The sequence below is a fragment of the Podarcis muralis genome, chromosome 12 (genome assembly GCF_964188315.1).
Source record: "Podarcis muralis chromosome 12, rPodMur119.hap1.1, whole genome shotgun sequence".
Classification (NCBI taxonomy): Eukaryota; Metazoa; Chordata; class Lepidosauria; order Squamata; family Lacertidae; genus Podarcis; species Podarcis muralis.
The window spans coordinates 4,931,461-4,953,403 of NC_135666.1; the positions used below are offsets into that span (position 1 = coordinate 4,931,461).

Consider the following 21,943-nt stretch of genomic DNA (forward strand, 5'->3'; position numbering starts at 1 on the left):
GCTTCTGGGAGCCTGCTCTACCCATAGTGGCAACTTGACTTCAGAGCTCAGGTTAACCCTTTCATGCACACAAGTGTGAGTCAGAGGAAGCAAATCATCTGGCTTCTTTTGCACGCAATCAAAATGAGATTGTCATTTTTTTGTATTTGACGCCATCAAAGCTATCTAAGATGTATAAAAATATCTCAAACAAATGCTGGCGGTGTGTGTTCTCTGAAGGAAACCTGATTCATATGTGGTGGTCATGCCCCAATATCAAAGAGTTCTGGAATGTTATATACAATGAACTGGGAAAAAAATATAAGGATAACTTTCTCCAAAAAACCTGAGGCCTTCCTACTTGGAATCGTAGGTAGAGAGTTACCAAAAAATGCAAAAGGATATTTTTTGTACGCAACTGCGGCCACGAGTATCTTGGTTGCACAGAACTGGAAGGGGGAGAGGGTTCCTACTAAAACAGAATGGCAGAATAAATTGGTAGAATTTGCCGAGACGGCTCAAATGACAAATAGGCTGAGAGGCAATATAAATCAAAACTTTATTCAAAAATTGGATGTGATTAAGAAATATTTAATGAAATACAATAGCGGTGTGGTGTCTATGACAGCGTTTGAATGATTTCTGTATATATGCTAGATAAAACTAAAGCAAAAGGTTTCATAAGTAGTGATAAATTTTAAGGTTACATAATTAGTATAACGTGACGGCCATGTACACAGTTGGAAAAGAGAAAAGGTAAACACAACATAAAAAGGTATGGTGTGATGAATTGTATTGCATAGAACTGTCTTTGATTTGTGTTCTTTTTCTTTTTTCATAATACCATATACAGTGGTACCTCTGGTTAAGAACTTAATTTCTTCCGGAGGTCCATTCTTAACCTGAAACTGTTCTTAACCTGAAGCACCACTTCAGCTAATGGCGCCTCCCGCTGCCACCACCGTGTGATTTCTGTTCTCATCCTGAAGCAAAGTTCTTAACCCGAGGTACTATTTCTGGCTTAGCGGAGTCTGTAACCTGAAGCGTCTGTAACCCGAGGTACCACTGCATAACAATGTAATGTGGTCAAGCAAACTTAATAAAAGAAATTTAAATAATAAAAATGAGGTCGTCTCCCCCAAAATGGCACCAGAGAAGCATCTCACCCAATTTCACTCCTATAGTAAAGGTCAATCAATCAATCAATCAATCAATCAATCAATTGATCCTCACGAAAGCCGGGAACCCTTGTGAGCAGGCAAAGAGGACCACCAGAGTGGAGGGTGCCGCTTAGCGTGGAGTAAAACAGATGGAGACTTGGTGCGGGATGTTCCCAAATCCGCTGACCTCTGGGGTGAGGTCAATCTTGGTGACTCCCGGAGGGTGTCTGAGATGAAAACTTTGTAGGATGGTGGTGAGATACAGGAATAGCTGCATCCGGGCCAATCCTTCACCCAGACAGATTCTCTTCCCTGCGGGAGGAAGAAAGGAGAAGCTGCAGTCCAGGTACTTCACAAATCTAGCCAGCTTTTTTTAAAAGATTAGGAATATTCACAGAGGAATATTCTCTACTGAAAGAAAACTACAGGAAAAGGATGTGTATAGATTGCATATAACACCAGTACAGATAGCAAAAATGTATAAAACTGTGGGAAATGATATATAATGAGATGAAGAAAATGTAGTAGTATACATTTGCGAAAAAACCAGAAGCATTTTTACTTGGCATTGTAGGTAATAATAATAATAATAATAAATAAATTTTATTTATATCCCGCCCTCCCCAGCCGAAGCCGGGCTCAGGGCGGCTAACAACAATAAAACGGTACAACAGTACAACACAACACAACACAACACTCTAAAATCATTCATTATAATTTTTTTTTAAAGTACAGAAATTAATAGACAGGACAAAAATCTGTTTTTATATGCAACTATAGCAGCGAGAGTATTACTAGCCCAATGATGGAAATAGGAAGAATTAGTAATGAAGGAGGATTGGCAAATAAAAATGATGGAGTATGCAGAACTGGCAAAGTTGACTGGGAGAATTCGGAACCAGAAAGACCAGGACTTCCTTAAGGATTGGAAGAAATATATGACTTATTTGAAAGACAATTGCATTAATGTAACATTGCTTGTAGGTTTACAAGACATTTTGTAAGGGGGGCTATATAAATGATTGCAAAATGATTTAGGAAGGAAATAATCAGGAAATGAAGTTTAAAAGCATTCATTATAATAATAAAATGAAAGATTAGATAGCAAAATTGAAAATCACTAGACGGGATTGATGGAAGTCTCGGGCTATAATAGCCCAAATGAAGATGATGCGATGTGATGTGAAGCTTTGTTTGGAAAACATATGCAAAAATTAATTTTTTAAAAAAGAAGATAGAGAGGTAAAATTGACTCTCCCCCCCTGGCCCTGCTGACATGTGACCCCACAAGAAGTTGTGACCCAGCCATAGCTGTCAACTTACAGATTTGAAAATAAGGGACCAGCAGCCTCAGAAATAAGGGATCAGCAGCCAAAATAAGGGATCAACAATTACTTTGATAAAATACATATTTTGTTGCGTGCAAATGGCTTTAGATACCTATTAGGTCCATGAATTACCATATAGCATATAATCAACACAAAAAAAACAGCAACAGTTTGTTGTTGACAAAGGACAGCTGGACATAGAAAGGGCCCCATTACCTTCAGTAGCTTATTTAAGGGACATCATCAATAAGGGACAGCAGCGGGACATGGCGCTGGGATAAGGGACTGTCCCGCCAAATAAGGGACGCTTGACAGCTATGCTCCCAGCCCCGATCGAGTCTGACCCACTGCTTTTTGTGGGAAAGGAAAAGGTAGAGATCCCCACCTGCGGAAAAGGGAATGTCGGCTCCGTTCTTCTTGAAATTCCCTTTTTCATCCAGGAAATGTTCTGGGGCGAACTGGAAGGGGTTGTCGTATTGCTTGGGGTCGTGCAGTGCAGAACTCAGGATGGGGAAGACGGAGGAACCCTGTTAGGGGAAGCCAAGAAGGCAAAATACATGAAGCCCTACTTTGGAAGAGCTCGTTGTGCTTCTCTTCCAGGATGAAGGCAGCTTCCAGGGAGCAGAGGTGGTTCAGGAAGCAACTCCTCTCTAACGAACTAGAAGTAATAGTGCCCCTGTATTCTGCTCTGGTCAGACCTCACCTGGAGTACTGTGTCCAGTTCTGGGCACCACAGTTCAAGAAGGACACTGACAAACTGGAACGTGTCCAGAGGAGGGCAACCAAAATGGTCAAAGGCCTGGAAACGATGCCTTGTGAGGAACGGCTAAGGGAGCTGGGCATGTTTAGCCTGGAGAAGAGGAGGTTAAGGGGTGATATGATAGCCATGTTCAAATATATAAAAGGATGTCATCTAGAGGAGGGAGAAAAGTTGTTTTCTGCTGCTCCAGAGAAGCGGACACGGAGCAATGGATCCAAACTACAAGAAAGAAGATTCCACCTAAACATTAGGAAGAACTTCCTGACAGTAAGAGCTGTTTGACAGTGGAATTTGCTGCCAAGGAGTGTGGTGGAGTCTCCTTCTTTGGAGGTCTTTAAGCAGAGGCTTGACAACCATATGTCAGGAGTGCTCTGATGGTGTTTCCTGCTTGGCAGGGGGTTGGACTCGATGGCCCTTGGGGTCTCTTCCAACTCTATGATTCTATGATTCTATGAACTATTCGGAACTGGCAAAGTTAACGGCGAACATAAGAAATCAATACCATGGGCAATTTACGAGCGAGTGGAAGCCTTTTTTGGGATTATTTGGAGGGGGGAAACATAACCAAATGAAATCGTGGGCAGGATTTGAAATGTGAGCAATGGGAATAAAGCTATAATATATGAAACAGGGGGAGATGTATCAGATGAAATAGGTGATATAACAGAGGAATATGTATTAGGTGAAATGTCTGATATTATGCAGGAAGTGAAAGGGCACAGAAAGGGAGGGGGGAAGTCAAATCATAAGAGAAACGGGTAACAAATTTGAAATCTGGAAGGAGTTGGTTAATGTTATTAAAAGCTAATAAAATCTTAATGCAGATAAAGGTAAAGGTACCCCTGCCCGTACGGGCCAGTCTTGCCAGACTCTAGGGTTGTGCGCTCATCTCACTCTATAGGCCGGGAGCCAGGGCTGTCCGCAGACACTTCCGGGTCACGTGGCCAGCGTGACAAGCTGCATCTGGAGAGCCAGCGCAGCACACGGAACACCGTTTACCTTCCCGCTGGTAAGCGGTCCCTATTTATCTACTTGCACCCGGGGGTGCTTTCGAACTGCTAGGTTGGCAGGCGCTGGGACCGAACGACGGGAGCGCACCCCGCCGCGGGGATTCGAACCGCCGACCATACGATCGGCAAGTCCTTGGCGCTGAGGTTTAACCCACAGCGCCACCCGCGTCCCTCTTAATACAGATAGTAAACCCTTAAAGGTCTGAAGGGTTGGAACCAGCACAGTGAATTCGGTTGAAAAGCCACCAGTGTAATTGTTGCAAATTTTGTGCAAAGGGACCTGAACATGTAAATGTATGTAGCCTGGCCCTAAGGGTGAGGCTCTTGGGGGGGCAAGGCAATTTGCCCCCCGATCCTTTTGTTGGGGGGGTCAGGCCCCCCCAGTGTTCAGAAGGCTCTGTTGCGTCCGGACCCCTCAATTCTCCGGAGAAACTGGCGCCTCTGTCTTGCATTAAGACAGGGTTGGGCAAGCTTGGGGCAGGGGCCAAATGCGGCCATTCAGGGGTCTCTCTCCAGCCCTGCTCCACACCTGCCCCGAGTGCTTTTGCCCACCTGGAATATGTCCTTGAGCTGTGACAAGATCCCCTGACTATCTGCATGGAGAGAGACTTGTGCACAGAACCCTCTGCAGTTTCGCGTGGTTGAAACGCAGCTAACTAGACAAAATTCAGGGACATGGGTGGTGCTGTGGTCTAAACCACAGAGCCTAGGGCTTGCCGATCAGAAGGTCAGCGGTTCGAATCCCCGCGATGGGGTGAGCTCCCGTTGCTCGGTCCCTGCTCCTGCCAACCTAGCAGTTCAAAAGCACATCAAAGTGCAAGTAGATAAATAGGTACCACTCCGGTGGGAAGGTAAACGGCGTTTCCGTGCGCTGCTCTGGTTTTGCCAGAAGTGGCTTAGTCATGCTGGCCACTTGACCCGGAAGAACTGTCTGCAGACAAATGCCGGCTCCCTCGGCCAGTTAAGCAAGATGAGCGCCACAACCCCAGTCGTTCGCGACTGGACTTAACTGTCAGGGGTCCTTTACCTTTACCGTTTTTTAGACAAAATTCAGACTCATTCATTGCTCGGCCCACTTCTCCATCTGGGCCTGTCCTTCACTTGACGTGCCCCCCCCCCCCCCAAAAAAAATCTGTCCACGAGGCAACATGGCCATTGGGTGTAAGACGTTTCCCTATCCTTGTCCTAAAAGCAAAAGCTCTAATTAGGGTGGGGGGGACTGACCTTGTCTCTAGCACATGCGCATGTCAAGACATGTTCATGAACATCAACCAGCACACAGCGCATAGCCTGCCACTTCATATGTTGAGCAGATGAGGATTGATTTGAACTGTTGGTAACAAGTATAGGGCAATGGTTGTTTTTCCAAGGTCAGCTGAAAAACTCGGTGCAATAACACATCACAGCAATGGCAAGCCAACACATTTTGCTGCCTGAGGCAGGACAATAAATGGTGCTCCCCAACCCACGTCAAGACCCATAGTACCTAAAGCAGGCAGAATTATTTGCCACCTGAGACAGACAATTCCACAGGCTGACCTTCCTGATAATATCATGATCTTGATCACCACCCCTTTCCTCAAACCCAAAATTAAGCAACTTGAAGCAGCTGCCTCTCTCTATACTGTACAATGGTAGGGCCGGTCCCATGTGCCCATCAACCTCTGCCTGTTTGTTGCCTGCCACTGCTCTGAAGCTGTCAGCAGACTCTGATGCCGTTCCAGGTACCTTGGGGATGAAATAGCCTTCGATTTCGGTGTCGTGTTTCGCCACACGGGTGAACCCTAAGGGGACGAGATCCAAGAATCGCTGGGCTTCGTGGAGAACGGCTTCTGTGTAAGGCATCTCCAGGCGATCCTTCATGGCAGGCAGCCTCTCCTGTCCTATCACTTGGTCTATTTCCTTTTGGATCTTTTCTGGAATTGGACACAAAAGGCAGAACGTCCAGGTCACATCACAGCAGATGCAAGAAAGAAAAAGAAAAAGAAAGCCAATTCTTGCTACCCGGTTCTGAAACCTAGCAAGGTCACCCTAGAATGTTTCCCCTCAGGAGAGTATGGCCAAACAACTCACGAAATCCAGCATCGCCTGAGCTCTGCGAGTACAGTTTTCTCACTCATCTCTACTCATCCTGTAAATAGTTCCTGCCTGAGTAAAGCCTTTGAACTACAGAAACTGTAAATGATTGTTCTGCTCTCGTTCACCCGAGCTGCAAGGTCTGCTAACAGTGCAAGCACAGTTAATTCAGTGGTTAGTCAACCTTGCACGGCTGGATGCTCTAGCAGGATCATGAGGATATATCTCAGGGTGGTGCTTGTTGTTTCTGTCCCAGCGATGAATATGTCATAAGCTGCCATGTTCAAGTTCTCTCTAGTGAATTCAGTCTTGGGGTTCTGCTGCTCCTGGAAATGGGGAAAAAACACAGAAGAGATCATCATCTATACCAGGAGCCCGATATGATGTTTCACCAAGACTTAATCAGCATCCTACTGTTTTTTAATCTATACACCGCTTTTGTAAAAAACAAAAACCCACAGCACAGTTTACAAAAAGAACAAAACAATCACATTATTGGGAAAGCCAGTTAAATTAGCTATTTAAAACATTTTTAACATTACAGATTGTGGATAAGACAGAGTGCTTTCGGAAGTGGCAGAGAGATATTTCTAAATTTGTCTGGCAGGGCAAAAAGCCCAGAATTAAGTTTAAGATACTAACAGATGCGAAAGAAAGAGGGGGCTTTGCCCTGCCAGACTTAAGGCTTTACTATGAATCAGCAGCTTTCTGCTGGTTAAAAGACTGGCTACTTCTCGAGGACACTGATGTGCTGGATCTGGAAGGTTTTAACAATGCTTTTGGTTGGCATGCATATTTATGGTATGACAAGGTTAAGATTAACAAGGTTTTCAAGAATCATATTGTCAGAAAAGCAGTGTTTAATGTCTGGACAAAATATAAAGACTTACTGGAAAATAAAACACCAAGGTGGCTTTCACCATTGGAAGCTAAGGCCCGAAAAAGATCCAATATGGAGGCCAACTGGCCAAAGTATTGGGAAATACTAGAAAAAGATGGAGATAACTGGAAATTGCAGAGTATGGAGAAAATGAGAGATAAAGTGCGAGATTGGTTACATTACGCTCAGATTAAGGAAGTTTTTAAACTTGACAAAAAGTTAGGGTTCCAGGTGGAGAAATCGAAGTTGGAAACGGAATTGTTAGAGCCTAAGACCAAGGTACTTTCAAGAATGTATAACTTGCTGTTAAAATGGAACACACAAGATGAAACGGTAAAATCAGCTATGATAAAGTGGGCACAGGACATTGGGCATAATATCATGTTTGAGGACTGGGAAAGGCTGTGGACTACTGGGTTGAATTTCACTGCTTGTAATGCTTTAAAAGAAAATGTAATGAAAATGATATATAGATGGTACATGACCCCAGTCAAAATTGCAAAAATATACCACCTGTCTGATAATAAGTGTTGGAAATGCAAAGAAAATGAAGGAACATTCTTTCACCTCTGGTGGACCTGCCCTAAAGTGAAGGCTTTCTGGGAAAAGATATACAATGAACTGAAAAAGGTATTTAAGTATACCTTCTCTAAGAAACCAGAGGCCTTTCTTCTGGGTATGGTGGGCCAAGGGGTGGTAAAGAAGGACCGAACATTCTTTATGTATGCAACAACAGCAGCAAGGATACTTCTCGCGAAGCACTGGAAAACACAAGATCTACCCACACTGGAAGAATGGCAGATGCAACTGATGGACTATATGCAATTGGCCGAGATGACCGGCAGAATCCGAGATTTGGGAGAGGAGACGGTAGAAGAAGATTGGAAAAAATTTAAGATTTACTTGCAAAAACATTGTAAACTGTATGAATGCTAAGCAGGATGCTTGATTATAAACAATCTGGCACCATTAAAATAGATGAAGCGAAGTAGGAAGATAGGTTAAAATGTAAGAAAAAACATTTGGATAAACATTTGGTTAAATTTAATTGATAGTTAGACAGTAAGGATGGAAGTAAGGGGATAATTTGCTGGACTAAATTTTTTTAACATGGAAGGTAGGGGCGGGAGATGTGAGGAGGTCACAAGAAGATAAGAAAGTATGTTACGGTTTGTTATAACTTGGTTTGTTTATTATATTGTAACTTAAAAACTTCAATAAAATATTTATATATAAAAAAAAAATAAAACATTTTTAAAAAATCAAATCGATGAGAAGCAAAACCGGATTAAAGCACATATCATCAGTAAGAGCTGTTCAACAGTGGAATTTGCTGCCAAGGAGTGTGGTGGAGTCTCCTTCTTTGGAGGTCTTTAAGCAAAGGCTTGACAACCATATGTCAGGAGTGCTCTGATGGTGTTTCCTGCTTGGCAGGGGGTTGGAGTCCATGGCCCTTGTGGTCTCTTCCAACTCTATGTTTCTATGATTCATCATTCTACATATCTGGGTAGGCTTATCTAAACAAAATTGTTTTTAGCAGGTGCCTAATTTCAGACATAGGGACGCAGGTGGCGCTGTGGTCTAAACCACAGAGCCTGGAGCTTGCCGATCAGAAGGTTGGTGGCTCGAATCCCTGCAACGGGGTGAGCTCCCGTTGGTCGGTCCCTGCTCCTGCCAACTTAGCACTTCGAAAGCATGTCAAAGTGCAAGTAGATAAATAGGTACCGCTCCAGCGGGAAGGTAAACGGCATTTCCGTGCGCTGCTCTGGTTCGCCAGAAGTGGCATAGTCATGCTGGCCACATGACCCGGAAGCTGTACACTGGCTCCCTCGGCCAGCGAGATGAGCGCCGCAACCCCAGAGTCGGCCACAACTGGACCTAATGGTCAGGGGTCCCTTTACCTTTAATTTCAGACATAGGGACGCGGGTGGCGCTGTGGTCTAAACCACAGAGCCTAGGGCTTGCCGATCAGAAGGTCAGCGGTTCGAATCCCCGCGATGGGATGAACTCCCGTTGCTCGGTCCCTGCTCCTGCCAACCTAGCAGTTCAAAAGCACTTCAAAGTGCAAGTAGATAAATAGGTACCACAATGGCGGGAAGGTAAACGGCATTTCCGTGCGCTGCTCTGGTTTTGCCGGAAGCGGCTTAGTCCTGCTGGCCACATGACCCGGAAGCTGTACAGCGGCTCCCTCAGCCAGAAAAGCAAGATGAGCGCCGCAACCCCAGAGTCATCCACGACTGGACCTAACGGTCAGGGGTCCCTTTACCTTTAATTTCAGACACATAAATCCACTCCTCCATATCTCACCTGTTCCATTTTGAGGAGGAAGGAGTCTATGAAGTCCCGGGGAGCATTGGGATCCAGACTTCTCTCGTGATCTTTCACCTTCTGGGCTATGAAGACCTGGATGTCCCCAAGGTTTTTAAAGAAAGTTTGATGAGGACCAGGCAAGTAGTCTAGGATCCTGGGAAAGATGTTGTAGAGCTGAGAGAAGGAAAGAGAGAGAGGAGAAAAAAACACTCGTACAGACATAGTAGTGAATCAGCCTTGGTGAGTTGGAATCTCTTCAGCAAACTAAAACAAATCGCACCGTCAGAAACTGACATGTGACACAGCTCAGAAGCATCCCAGTCCCTGAGATTCCATGGCCCAAACCTGAGACCCTGGACCCTGTGATGTCACAGGGCTGGGTCCTGGAGACGGAGGTTAATTGGGAGGGGAGACCTGACGAGAGCAGACCCTGCAGAGTGTCTATGCTATCGTTTGCAGCCGGCTCCTGAATCTAGCAAGCTTGATCTCAAGTAAAAAATAATAATGGATGTACTGTGCTATATTAGAAGCAAAAAAACCTTGTTTTGATGAATTGGAAGAGCTGCAGAAAGATTCCATTGAGCACATGGGTTGATAATATGGACAGATTAGCTACATACGAACAAATTGCATGTCGACGCATATTAAGAATGGATAAATATGAAGAAATCTGGAAGGAATATCTAAGCGATAAGGCGGATAGTGGGGGGAAGAGGGGGGAGGAGAGAGAGGTGGGGAAATATTGTTAAAAAGGTGTAGTCATAGGTGTATCAGTGTATTCAAATCTGAAATGTCAAATTGTGTTGTTATGGTTTTTGTTGTACGTGTGTTTTGCAGTTGTTGTTTGTATTGAAAAAATGATTAAATATTATTATTATTTTTTAAAGAAGAGCTTGATTTCCAGTCCTGTTTTCCAGCAGGGTTTGCCGGCCCAGGAGGCAGATGGAGACCTCACGAAAACTCACAGAGCTCGTTCAAGATCTTGCTGCTGCCGCCGCCTCTTCTCACTCCTCACGCACTCCTCACCGCCACCGGAGAATCAAGGAGCAGTGGCTGCAGCTTCCGGGTTCTGGAGAGAACTTGTGGATCCCTCGCAGTTCCAGTAAGCAAGGCTTTGTCGGTGCAGGGGAGCAGCAGTGGCAGGGGGCTCGCTTCCCATTAATAATAATAATAATAATAATAATAATAATAATAATAATAATAATTTATACCCAGCCCTTCTGACTGGGTTTCCCCAGCCGCTCTGAGCGGCTCCCAACAGAATATTTAAACACGATAAAACATCCAGCATTAAAAACTTCCCTAAACAGGGCTGCATTCAGGTGTCTTGCATTTTAATCTGTATTTTAAATTGGGTTTTTTCCCCTATTATGTTTTTACTGTAATTTTACTGGTGTTAGCCGCCCTGAGCCTGGCACTGGCCGGAGAGGGCGGGGTATAAATAAAATTTATTATTAATTTATTATTATTATTATTAATTATTATTATTATTATTATTATTATTATTATTATTATTCTAAACGTTCTTAAACTGAGGCGCGCTTTCACTAATGAGGCCTCCCGCTGCCGATGCCCTTCCACTCTTCGGCTTCCGTTCTTAGACCAAGGTAAGTTTCCCCAGCCACTCTGGGCAGCTCCCAACAAATTAAAAACAGAATAAAACATCAAATATTAAAAACTTCCCTAAACAGGGCTGCCTTCAGATGTCTTCTAAAAGTCAGATAGCTGTTTATTTCCTTGACATCTGACGGAACGGCATTCCACAGGGCAGGCGCCACCACCGAGAAGGCCCTTTGCCTGGTTCCCTGTAACTTGGCTTCTCGCAGGGAGGGAAGCACCAGAAGGCCCTCGGAGCTGGACCTCAGTGTCCGGGCTGGATGATGGGGGTGGAGACGCTCCTTCCTCTGCTACCCAGGGTCCTCCTCACCTGCCCTGCAGTGGAACTCTCCAACCGGAAGCTTTCGACCAGCAAGCTGAGAATTCGGCGGTACTCCGGGTCATTGTAATCGAACCGTTCTCCGAGGAGGATGTGGCTGACCACGTTGCCCGTTGCGCAGCTGAACAGGACGGCTGGGTTGAAAGGCTGGCCTGGCAAAGGAATCGGAGTCAGGAGGGATGGTGTCAAAGTAACAGTTCAAAACACAACAAGTCATTAAGATTTATTTGCTGGTCAAGCGCAAAGCACCAGGGCAAGGTGGCCTGCAATTTGCATCTCAATTCGCCAAACCTTTATTCTTGAGAATCCCACGTGGAGAAGGGGTTTAAGGACCAATCAGTTTTTCAGGTTAATTACCAATTTGCCAATGGCTGTATGCGGAGACAATAACTCCTGATTGTCAGGAGACTAGGACAGCTGAACTCTGTTTGGTCTCAGAGACCTTGGGATCAAAGACTCTCCTTTTGTTCCCAGACTAGTACCAGGCTCTTTGAGTTGCAAATTGCCTGGTAGCCTTTTCACACTAATCCACATCCGAGCCTCCCAGCTGCCAGAATTTACAACTCAGATAACATCTCCTTCCTGCCCAGAGAGAGGAGGCAGCTTGATTCACACCTCCAAAGACAGGGAGTCTACAGTTAAAGAGACCAGACCTCCATTTCCCAGAAATCCACAGTTTTAAATCTCCCACAATGCCTCATGCCTACATGAACCAAAGTTTAACCTACAAAGATTTCCTAACTTCACTACATAAGTATTTTGCCTTCATAGTTTTTACTGCTACTGTTGCTGTGAACCATTGCAAGATAGTAAGTAAAGTATGCATTTAAACTTACTTCCCAGGTTGCTGTTCCCTGATTCTTTATCCAGCAGGCTAAGAAAAGCTCTAGGGCAGGCATAGGCAAACTCCGGCCCTCCAGGTGTTTGGGACTACAATTCCCACCATCCCTAGCTAACAGGACCAGTGGCCAGGGAATATGGGAATTGTAGTCCCAAACATCTGAAGGGCCGGAGTTTGCCTGTGCCTGCTCTTACCAGAGCCATCACACCAAAGCTTGATTACAGCTTTGCACAGGAGGGAAATAGAAAGTGGGTTTCGTTTGCTCCCCATTTATTTATTCCTGCCCGCACAAAGCTGTGGTTGCATATGTGAAATAAGATGTGAGTTACCTGAAATCGTAACAGTGAACGGTCAGGTGATCTTTACTACAAGAAACAAGAGGAAGAAGCAAAGTTCCCCCCCTCAACACAGTATTACTTGGTCTAGATTTTTATATATTAAAAAATGCATCCCTCGGAGATTTCAAAGGGCAACCTATTTGCACGTTGTGGGAATGTTCAGGGATGCAAGCGAGGATATATTGTCTGATTATATCCTTATCCAACTTAACAAGTTCCACAATTTCAGCAGAGTAGCATTCCCTTCTTTTAAATTTGCAGCGGCTGAGTTTGCTCAGGCTCGCTAAAGCCTCTATAATAACTATTCTGGTAAGGTAAAGGTAAAGGTACCCCTGCCCGTACGGGCCAGTCTTGCCAGACTCTAGGGTTGTGCGCTCATCTCACTCTATAGGCCGGGAGCCAGCGCTGTCTGCAGACACTTCTGGGTCACGTGGCCAGCGTGACAAGCTGCATCTGGCAAGCCAGTGCAGCACACGGAACGCCGTTTACCTTCCCGCTGGTAAGCGGTCCCTATTTATCTACTTGCACCTGGGGGTGCTTTCGAACTGCTAGGTTGGCAGGCGCTGGGACTGAACGATGGGAGCGCACCCCGCTGCGGGGATTCGAACTGCCGACCAAGCGATCGGCAAGTCCTAGGCGCTGAGGTTTTACCCACAGTGCTACCCGCATCCCATATTTCCCCCTTATTCCCTCATAAAGGATAAGACACGACACAGTCTTCTACAAAAGTATAAAAAGAATTTACTCACATTCTGTTCACAATCAGATCCCAGAAGGCAGACTTAGCTTAGAAAAGTAACATACACTTGGAATCTATCTCATAAGGAGACAGTCCCTTTGTTCTCTCTTGGCTGGAGGCCAAGAGAGCATCTTTGGCTAAGCAGATGTTGCTTCTTCGATGAATGTAGTCAAAGAGAGAGAGATGGCTGCCCTGCCCTGTGCTTTTGTCGTTACCTGCACAGGTGAGGCCACACCCACCTCTAGTCACATGCAGAGGAAGTCTGTCCCAGCCCAGAAGGAAACAGGAAGTTTACCTGCTGGCTGGACAAACATCCCTCACCATGTGCAAACATGTTCACTCTAGGAATGTTGTACTTGACTGCTCTTGTGTTTCACATCCTACACACGTACTCACCGTTTTTGGCCCTGAGCTCCTTAATCAGGTACTCTGCCTCTTCCTGGATTCTCTCCTCAATGTTCTTCTTTCCCATCCCAAAGTTCCTCATGGTGGTGAGGGAGAAGCGGCGGAGCTGGAGCCAGCGCTCGCCATTGGACATGATGATCCCTGCAGAAGAAACATAGGACTCGGCTACATTAGTAAAGAAAAGGCGAATCAAATGCGCTATAAACATGCGACACCAGATGGCGCCAGAGAGCAGGACATTTTAAAACGCTCTTTCCCATAGGGATTTCTTTCTTTTGCTATAACAATCTAATTTATGACTTATTCATAGAGTTTTTGTCCTGTGTCTAGAGCCACCCTGTAGTCTATGTTAGGTTTCTGTTTGTGCCACTGTGCAGTGCTTGGAGTCACAAGACTCTGTTTACATTCCAGAGATTCCAGACTGTTGGAAGTCTCACGGGAGACGGATGTTGTTATTACTGGTTTTCTGTTTCTTTGTACCAGCTGCCTCTCTGCCTTCACAGAGAGAGGATGTATATTTCTTTTCTGTCTGCGTAGTTAGAAATAAAACTCTTAGCAATGTAGCTCATATTTCTAGTGCTCTTCTGTACACTCTGCATAATGAGGGAATGTACCTGGAGCCTCATCAAAGGCTCAGGTCATTAATCACCGTCGGAGGACTCGAGGACTCGGTTGAACGCAAGTTCCGACAGTCTATGCCAGTGGTTCCCAATTAGCTGATTACTGAGGACCCCTTATTTTTCAAAAGTCAAGCCGCAGAACCCTTGCTGACTCCTGGGGCAACAGAAGTTGTTGAGCTTGGGCATCAGGGACCGTGCGGGGGGGGGGGCTGCACTGAGGAGTCATGATGGGCCCCTCCCCCTGCTCCTACTCCTCTTCCCAGGAGCAGGAGGACAGTATAGATTTGGAACAGCGGTTTGCAGAGGGGCATAGTTCAGAAGGCAGAAGCTGGGAAATACTGGATGGGGAACAGCTAGGAGAAGAGACACTGGCACTTCTGGCTCAGAAATGGAAGCAGCAGGAACTTCCAACACTGGAAGATTGGCAGGTCAAGATGATGGAGTACGTAGAGTTGGCCAAGTTGACGGGGAAGATCCGGAATCAGTGTCAATGCTCTTACAGAGCAATATATTAAGTCATAGAATTATGTAACAAAATGTGAATATGATTTAAGTGGAAAACTTAATAAAAATTACCGTATTTTTCGCTCTATAACACGCACCTGACCATAACACGCACATCATTTTTAGAGGAGGAAAACAAGGAAAAAAATTCTGAATGAAACAGTGGATGTATCATTTTTGTGCTTCATGCTGTGGCCACAGACATGTGATCTGATGGTGAATTTGGGGTAGCTCAATCCAAAGATCCTGAGGATCCATGCTTTTTAACCACATTTTTGCACCATTGCAGTCCCAGGCAACAGTGGGTGTGTGATTTTTGGGGGGCAGGCTGCTATGTGACCTGATGGTGAATTTGGGGTGGCCCAATCCAAAGATCCTGAGGATCCATGTGGATCCATGCTTTTTAACCACGTTTTTGCACCATTGCAGCCCCAGGCAACAGTGGGTGTGTGATTTTTGGAGGGCAGGCTGCTATGTGATCTGATGGTGAATTTGGGGTGGCCCAATCCAAAGATCCTGAGGATCCATGTGGATCCATGCTTTTTAACCACATTTTTGCACCATTGCAGCCCCAGGCAACAGTGGGTGCGTGATTTTGGGGGGGGGCAGGCTGTAGCCATGGACATGCTATGTGATCTGATGGTGAATTTGGGGTGACCCAATGCAAAGATCCTGAGGGTCCATGTGGATCCATGCTTTGTAACCACATTTTAAGTGGGGAGCGAAGGAAAAACAAAGAAGGGACATGAGAGGGGTGTGCAGAGAAGCAGCTGGCTAAGAATGCAGGAGAGGGATTTAACGGAAGGGAGGAAAGAAAGGCAAAAGTTTCCCCAAACCGAAGCCAGCTCTCTCTCTCCTCCTGCATGTTTTCTGGCTGCCTGCGAGGAGCACGGAGAGGAATTAGAAGGAAAGACCTCTGCTTTCCCCTCTGCTTGCCTGGAGGGGAGGGGATTTGCCTGCTCTTTGTTCCGTTTGAGCAAACACAGCAATGAAACACAAGTGAGTGGGCAGTAAGACCCTGAGGCAGAATGCAGGAAAGCAGCCACTTCCCCTTTTCAGGTTTCCCTCTCCGACGCAACGCACGATTTGATTTTTGCTGATTTTTGTTCCTGCGCTCCCCTAATCGGCTCCAGGGACCCCCCACATTCGCTCAATAACACGCACAGACATTTCCCCTTCCTTTTTAGGAGAAAAAAATCTGCGTGTAATAGAGAGAAAAATACGGTATTTTTTAAAAAAGGAAAAGGAGAAGAGACACTGGAAAGGAGAGGGTTAACAGATCCACAGTCTCTAGACAGCCTTCCTCCACTGCCCTCACCAAAGTTGAGAAGAGCTCAGTAAGTGGCAGAACAGAAAGCACAGAGGGTACAAGGTCAGATGACGAGACGTAGAAGTGACATAGATTAATAGGGACAGCAGGGGGTGGAAACCTTAATTGGGAGCACCGCCATTTCTAGGAGATAGGTTCTTCTCTCGCTGTGATTATTTAACTGGTAAGAAGACACCTTTTCCTTTGTTCTGCTTATCTACTGCCACATGGGGTCGGAAGTTGGTTCCCTGAAACCTGACATTAGGAGATCGTCCCAAACTTTTGAGCCTTTTTTGAGGCGGTCGCCCCAAGTTGTTGTGTTCCGCCAATACAATCGGGTGTGCAAGCAAGAGAGGGCAGGGACTGGAGCCCCTGAAGCCGCTGGCACATGAAGCGCCATGCTTGGAACGGGACCCATGAGTCAGGTCAGCCTAGGTCCCACAAGATGTGTCAGGCTGCTCTCCCCACGAGCCCAGCTATGGTGACATCAGCCCGCGCATCACCCAGCCCAGCTTGCTGGGACTGTTGAGAGTTGCACTGGGGGCAGGGGCCATGCTAATCTTCTCTGTCTTTAGTCGTTTAGTCGTGTCCGTCTCTTTGTGACCCCTGGACCAGAGCACGCCAGGCACTCCTGTCTTCCACTGCCTCCCGCAGTTTGGTCAAACTCATGCTGGTAGCTTCGAGAACACTGTCCAACCATCTCGTCCTCTGTCGTCCCCTTCTCCTTGTGCCCTCCATCTTTCCCAACATCAGGGTCTTTTCCAGGGAGTCTTCTCTTCTCATGAGGTAGCCAAAGTCTTGGAGCCTCAGCTTCAGGATTTGTCCTTCCAGTGAGCACTCAGGGCTGATTTCCTTCAGAATGGAGAGGTTGGATCTTCTTGCAGTCCATGGGACTCTCAAGAGTCTCCTCCAGCACCAGAATTCAAAAGCATCCATTTATTTATATGATTTATATGGATAAAAAGCAAGGGAAAACTGTTGAAACTGGTCCGGTGAGATGTGGGGCCTGCAGAGATGAGGCGTGTGGCCTAGGGAACATTTCGAGGGCCAGACAGAAAGCTCTGGAGGGCCACATCCAGCCCTCAGGGCTGAGATCCCCCCACCCTTGGCCTAGAGACCCATTCCACTTTTCCACCCAGGCTAACGGTGCCCCCCTCATGTAAGAGATGCAATACCTAGTCCTCTGTTGGTCTTATCTGCTGACGGGAAGCTGCCTCGGTCGAGAAACTCATCTCCACGATCAACGAGGACCTTCTTCACCAAGTCATAACCAAAGAGAACCACAGCCTGGTCTGAGCCAAAATACACGGTGAAGATCGGCCCATATTTTTTGCTCATCTTCAAAGACAAAGCAGGGGAGAGAGGGAGCAGGCATCAGGGTGCTGGTGATTGCAGAAGACCAGAGGAAGTGGTGGCCATGGGTTAGATTTTGGGGAATAATAATAATAATAATAATAATAATAATAATAATAATAATTTATTATTTGTACCCCGCCCATCTGGCTGGGTTTCCCTAGCCACTCTGGGCGGCTTCCAACAAAACACTAAAATACAACAACCTATTAAACATTAAAAGCTTCCCTAAACAGGGCTGCCTCCAGATGTCTTCTAAAAGTTTGGTGGTTATTTTTCTCTTTGACATCTGGTGGGAGGGCGTTCCACAGGGCGGGTGCCACTATCAAGAAGGCCCTCTGCCTGGTTCCCTCTAACTTGGCTTCTCGCAGTGAGGGAACTGCCAGAAGGCCCTCGGAGCTGGACCTCAGTGTCCGGGCAGAACGATGGGGGTGGAGACGCTCCTTCAGGTCTACTGGACCGAGGCCATTTAGGGCTTTATAGGTCAGCACCAACACTTTGAATTGTGCTTGGAAACGTACTGGGAGCCAGTGTAGGTCTTTCAAGACCGGTCTTATATGGTCTCAGCGGCCGCCCCCAGTCACCAGTCTAGCTGCCGCATTCTGGATTAGTTGTAGTTTCCGGGTCACCTTCAAAGGTAGCCCCACACAGAGCGCATTGCAGTAGTCCAAGCGAGAGATAACTAGAGCATGCACCATTCTGGCGAGACAGTCTGTGGGTAGGGAGGGTCTCATCCTGCGTACCAGATGGAGTTGGTAGACAGCTGTCCTGGGCACAGACTTGACCTGTGCCTCCATGGACAGCTGTGAGTTCAAAATGACTCCCAGGCTGCGCACCCTTCAGGGGCACAGTTACCCCATTCAGGACCAGGGAATCCTCCACACCAGCCCTCCCCCTGTCCCCCCAAAAACAGTACTTCTGTCTTGTCAGGATTCAACCTCAATCTGCTAGTCACCATCCATCCCCCAATCACCTCCAGACACTCACACAGGACCTTCACCACCTTCACTGGTTCTGATTTGAAAGAGAGGTAGAGCTGGGTGTCATCCGCATACTGATGAACACCCAGCCCAAACCCCCTGATGATCTCTCCCAGCGGCTGCATGTAGATGTTGAAAAGCATGGGGGAGAGGACGGAGCCCTGAAAATGAAACTTGACTTTTTTTTTGGATTCAGAGAAGGGATGAGGAAATTCTCTGAGAATATGGGACGACTGATTGGCCCGGCGCCATCTGTTCGCCTCACATTGGAATAGAGGCTCTATAAACATCTGCTGTTGCATAAGCTCCATGCAAACAAATCACAGAGTGTGGAAAGAGAGAAAAAGGAGGGTCAAGAACAGGGCAGATCATGAGACTTTTGGTTATGAAAACATGTTTATCCCCATAAAGAGACTCTTTGTTTCCCAGCTTGCTCCTTCCCCAGACCTGGTGCTCTGCACCAGAGTTTTCGAACTACAACTCCCACCAGCCCCGGCCATTGCAGCTGGGAGTTGTAGTCCCAAGGCACCTGGCTGAGGCAACCTGGGCTCTCTTCCGTTCAAAAAAACCACAACCATGTAGACAAGGATTAAACGTAAGGTATTGGTTGCATTTAGAACAGATTTATGAAAGATTTAGAAAACATTGATTAGGATATTTGTGTCAGATTGTATGGGGGAAATACGGAACGACAGGTACAATCTTGCTTAAAATGTATATAGGAAGTGCAGCGAAAGCGATGGAAGCCAATCAATGAAATTTTATTATTATTTTCATATTGAGATATTTGTAGAATAAACTTGGAAGAAATTCTTCCAACTTTTCTTCTTCTTTATTTTTTCTTCTTCTTTTCTCTTTTGTTCCTTTTTTCATATATGTGCTTATTTGAAATATATATGTATGTATTTGCAATATTTTGCTTATATTTTGTAACAATTACAGTGGTACCTCTGGATGCGAACAGGATCCGTTCCGGAGCCCCGTTCGCATCCTGAAGCAAACGTAAGACGCGACTGCGCGTCTGTGCGTGTGCGGGTCACGTTCCACCGCTTCCGCGCATGCGCGCGACGTCATTTTGACCATCTGCGCATGCGCAAGTGGCGAAACCCGGAAGTGACGTGCTTTGTTACTTCTGGGTCACCGCGGAGCGCAACCTAAAAATATTTAAGCTGAAGTGTATTCATCCCGAGGTATGACACTATGTTAAATAATTTTTTTTTTTAAATGCAACCATTTCCTCTCGTCGTCCAAACGGCACCCCCTGGCCCAGCCTTCCTCCCCAGCTGCTGCCAGCTGTCTCCTTCTGAATCCTTGCCTGGTCCGCGACCAGGAGGAGGAGGAGTATCAGGAAGAATGGAATAAATTTAAAGATTATTTAGTTAAATTTGCTAAATTAAACTAACTGAAAGCAGCTTGCAGATACTTATGTTAAGTGATGAATTGATATGTTTAATTCCATAAGGTGAAGATCTAAGGATGTTAACGTTTAAGTTAAATTTCATAAAAATTGGGATTTGAAAAACCGTGAAAAGGACATGCAATGAAATTCAACCAAGGGGAAGCGAGGAAGTCGCTTAACAAAGTTAATAACTGTAATTTTCAATAAGGCTATGGTTTATTTTGTTTGTTTTGTGTGTTTGTTTGTTTGTTTGTTTGTTTATAATATTGTGAAAACTAATATTTTTTTTGGAAAAAATAAAAAAATAAACGGATAGCCAGGAGACAAGGCCTGCCCAAAGTCCCAGTGGGTCAGGGAGCCTGGGACACGGCTTAGCTGAAGCCCCAATCCTTACCTCTCGGAAGTTTGCAACCAGGTTCTGCAGCTTCAGCTGCAGGAGGTTCCCGACGAACGGAAGGGGTGTTGGCCCAGGAGGCAAGTTTTTCGCCTTAGGTCTCGTCCCCCAAACCAAGAGGAAGAGCAGGCAGATGACCAAGAAGATTGTTGCGCTCCCCAGCAGATCCATTGCTCCAGCGGGTAGCAGCTGCAGGCTCCTATCTCCAGACGAAGAAAAGTCTACAGTCCAGAGATTATATTCTCCAAACATCAGAGCCAGCGTCGTGAGCCAACAGGGCGGGGACGCCTGTTTCCAAACCCTGCCAGATTGTCCAAAGGTTGTTCTATAAGCCCTTGAAACATGTGCTTTTTCAAGACTTGTCTCTACTTTCTACTGAAAGTTGTTCTCTGGGGTTAACTAGGGAAGAAAGAGTCTCCACCCCCATTGTTCTGCCTGGACACTGAGGTCCAGCTCTGAGGACCTTCTGGCGGTTCCCTCCCTGCGAGAAGTGAAGCTAAAGGGAACCAGGCAGAGGGCCTTCTCGGTGGTGGCACCCTTCCTGTGAAACACCCTCTCATCAGATGTCAAGAAAATAAACAACTATCTGATTTTTAGAAGATATCTGAAGGCAGCCCTGTTTAGGGAAGTTTTTAATGTTGGGTGTTTTATCGTGTTTTTAATATTCTGTTGGGAACTGGCCAGAGCGGCTGGGGAAACCCAGCCAGATGGGTGGGTTATAAATAATAAATAAATCATCATCATCATCATCATCATCCTTGCCAATACAGTGGTGCCTTGCAAGACGAAATTAATCCGTTCCGCGAGTCTCTTCGTCTTGCGGATTCTTCGTCTTGCGAAGCACGGCTATTAGCAGCTTAGCGGCTATTAGCGGCTTAGCGGCTAAGCGGCTATTAACAGCTTAGCGGCTTAGCGGCTTTAAGAAAAAGGAAACAAACTCGCAAGAACTCGCAAGACGTTTCGTCTTGCGAAGCAAGCCCATAGGGAAATTCGTCTTGCGGAACGACTCAAAAAATGGAAAACTCTTTCGTCTTGCGCGTTTTTCGTCTTGCGGGGCACCACTGTATGCTCTCAAAGTGCAATGGCCCCCAGTTACAAGAAAGGGAATTCCATCTAAACATAAGGGGGAAACTTTCTGAAAGTAAGAGCTGTTTGCTGGTGGAACGGTCTCCCATGGGAGGTTGTGAACTCTCCTTCCTTGAAGGTTGTTAAGCAGAGTCTGGATGGCCATCTGTCAGGGATGCTTTCGTTTGAGATTCCTGCTTTGCAGGGGGGTTGGACTAGATGACCCTAGAGGTCCCTTTCAACTCTATGAATCCATGATCCCACCTTTTCTTGTTTCTGCATTGTTGAAAAATGACTCTGAACAGGAGCGATAAATGAGGCTGCATTTTAAATTGCATTTTGATAATAATAATAAATTTTTATTTATACCTCGCCCTTCCCGGTTCAAAACAACAAATTTAAAACACTTTTAGACAATTATAAAAGCAGCATAAAATACGGTATAAAAACATGACTAGCAATAAAATTCAAAAATCAGTTAGATAATCCCCAGAGCTAGCTGACTGAATTAGTCCTACTTGGGCCAGCGAGGAGGCCAGGGGAGAATTAGCTGTGGG

At 45.9% G+C, this 21,943-nt stretch overlaps 1 protein-coding gene across 1 annotated transcript; it reads right to left on the bottom strand.

The window, feature by feature from the left end:
• Positions 1-519: 519 nt before the first annotated feature.
• LOC114607418 (cytochrome P450 2C25-like) lies at positions 520-20,542 on the bottom strand. Its single transcript, XM_028750577.2, has 9 exons — positions 20,322-20,542; positions 17,371-17,533; positions 13,754-13,903; positions 11,431-11,591; positions 9,501-9,677; positions 6,498-6,639; positions 5,966-6,153; positions 2,853-2,994; positions 520-1,451 (listed from the first exon to the last, which is right to left on the bottom strand). Exons 1-9 carry the CDS (start codon positions 20,490-20,492, stop codon positions 1,270-1,272), a joined length of 1,476 nt encoding a protein of 491 aa, XP_028606410.2. The 5' UTR covers positions 20,493-20,542; the 3' UTR covers positions 520-1,269.
• Positions 20,543-21,943: the final 1,401 nt, after the last annotated feature.

Bases quoted from the DNA above. Each gene is read 5' to 3' on its own strand.
- LOC114607418 (XM_028750577.2), bottom strand. From the start codon at position 20,492: ATGGATCTGCTGGGGAGCGCAACAATCTTCTTGGTCATCTGCCTGCTC. The intron at 13,904-17,370 runs GTATTGCATCTC...TTTCTTCTGCAG, and splicing joins TAAGACCAACAGAGGACTAG to GGATCATCATGTCCAATGGC. The intron at 1,452-2,852 runs GTGGGGATCTCT...TTCCTCCCGCAG, and splicing joins CGACATTCCCTTTTCCGCAG to GGAAGAGAATCTGTCTGGGT.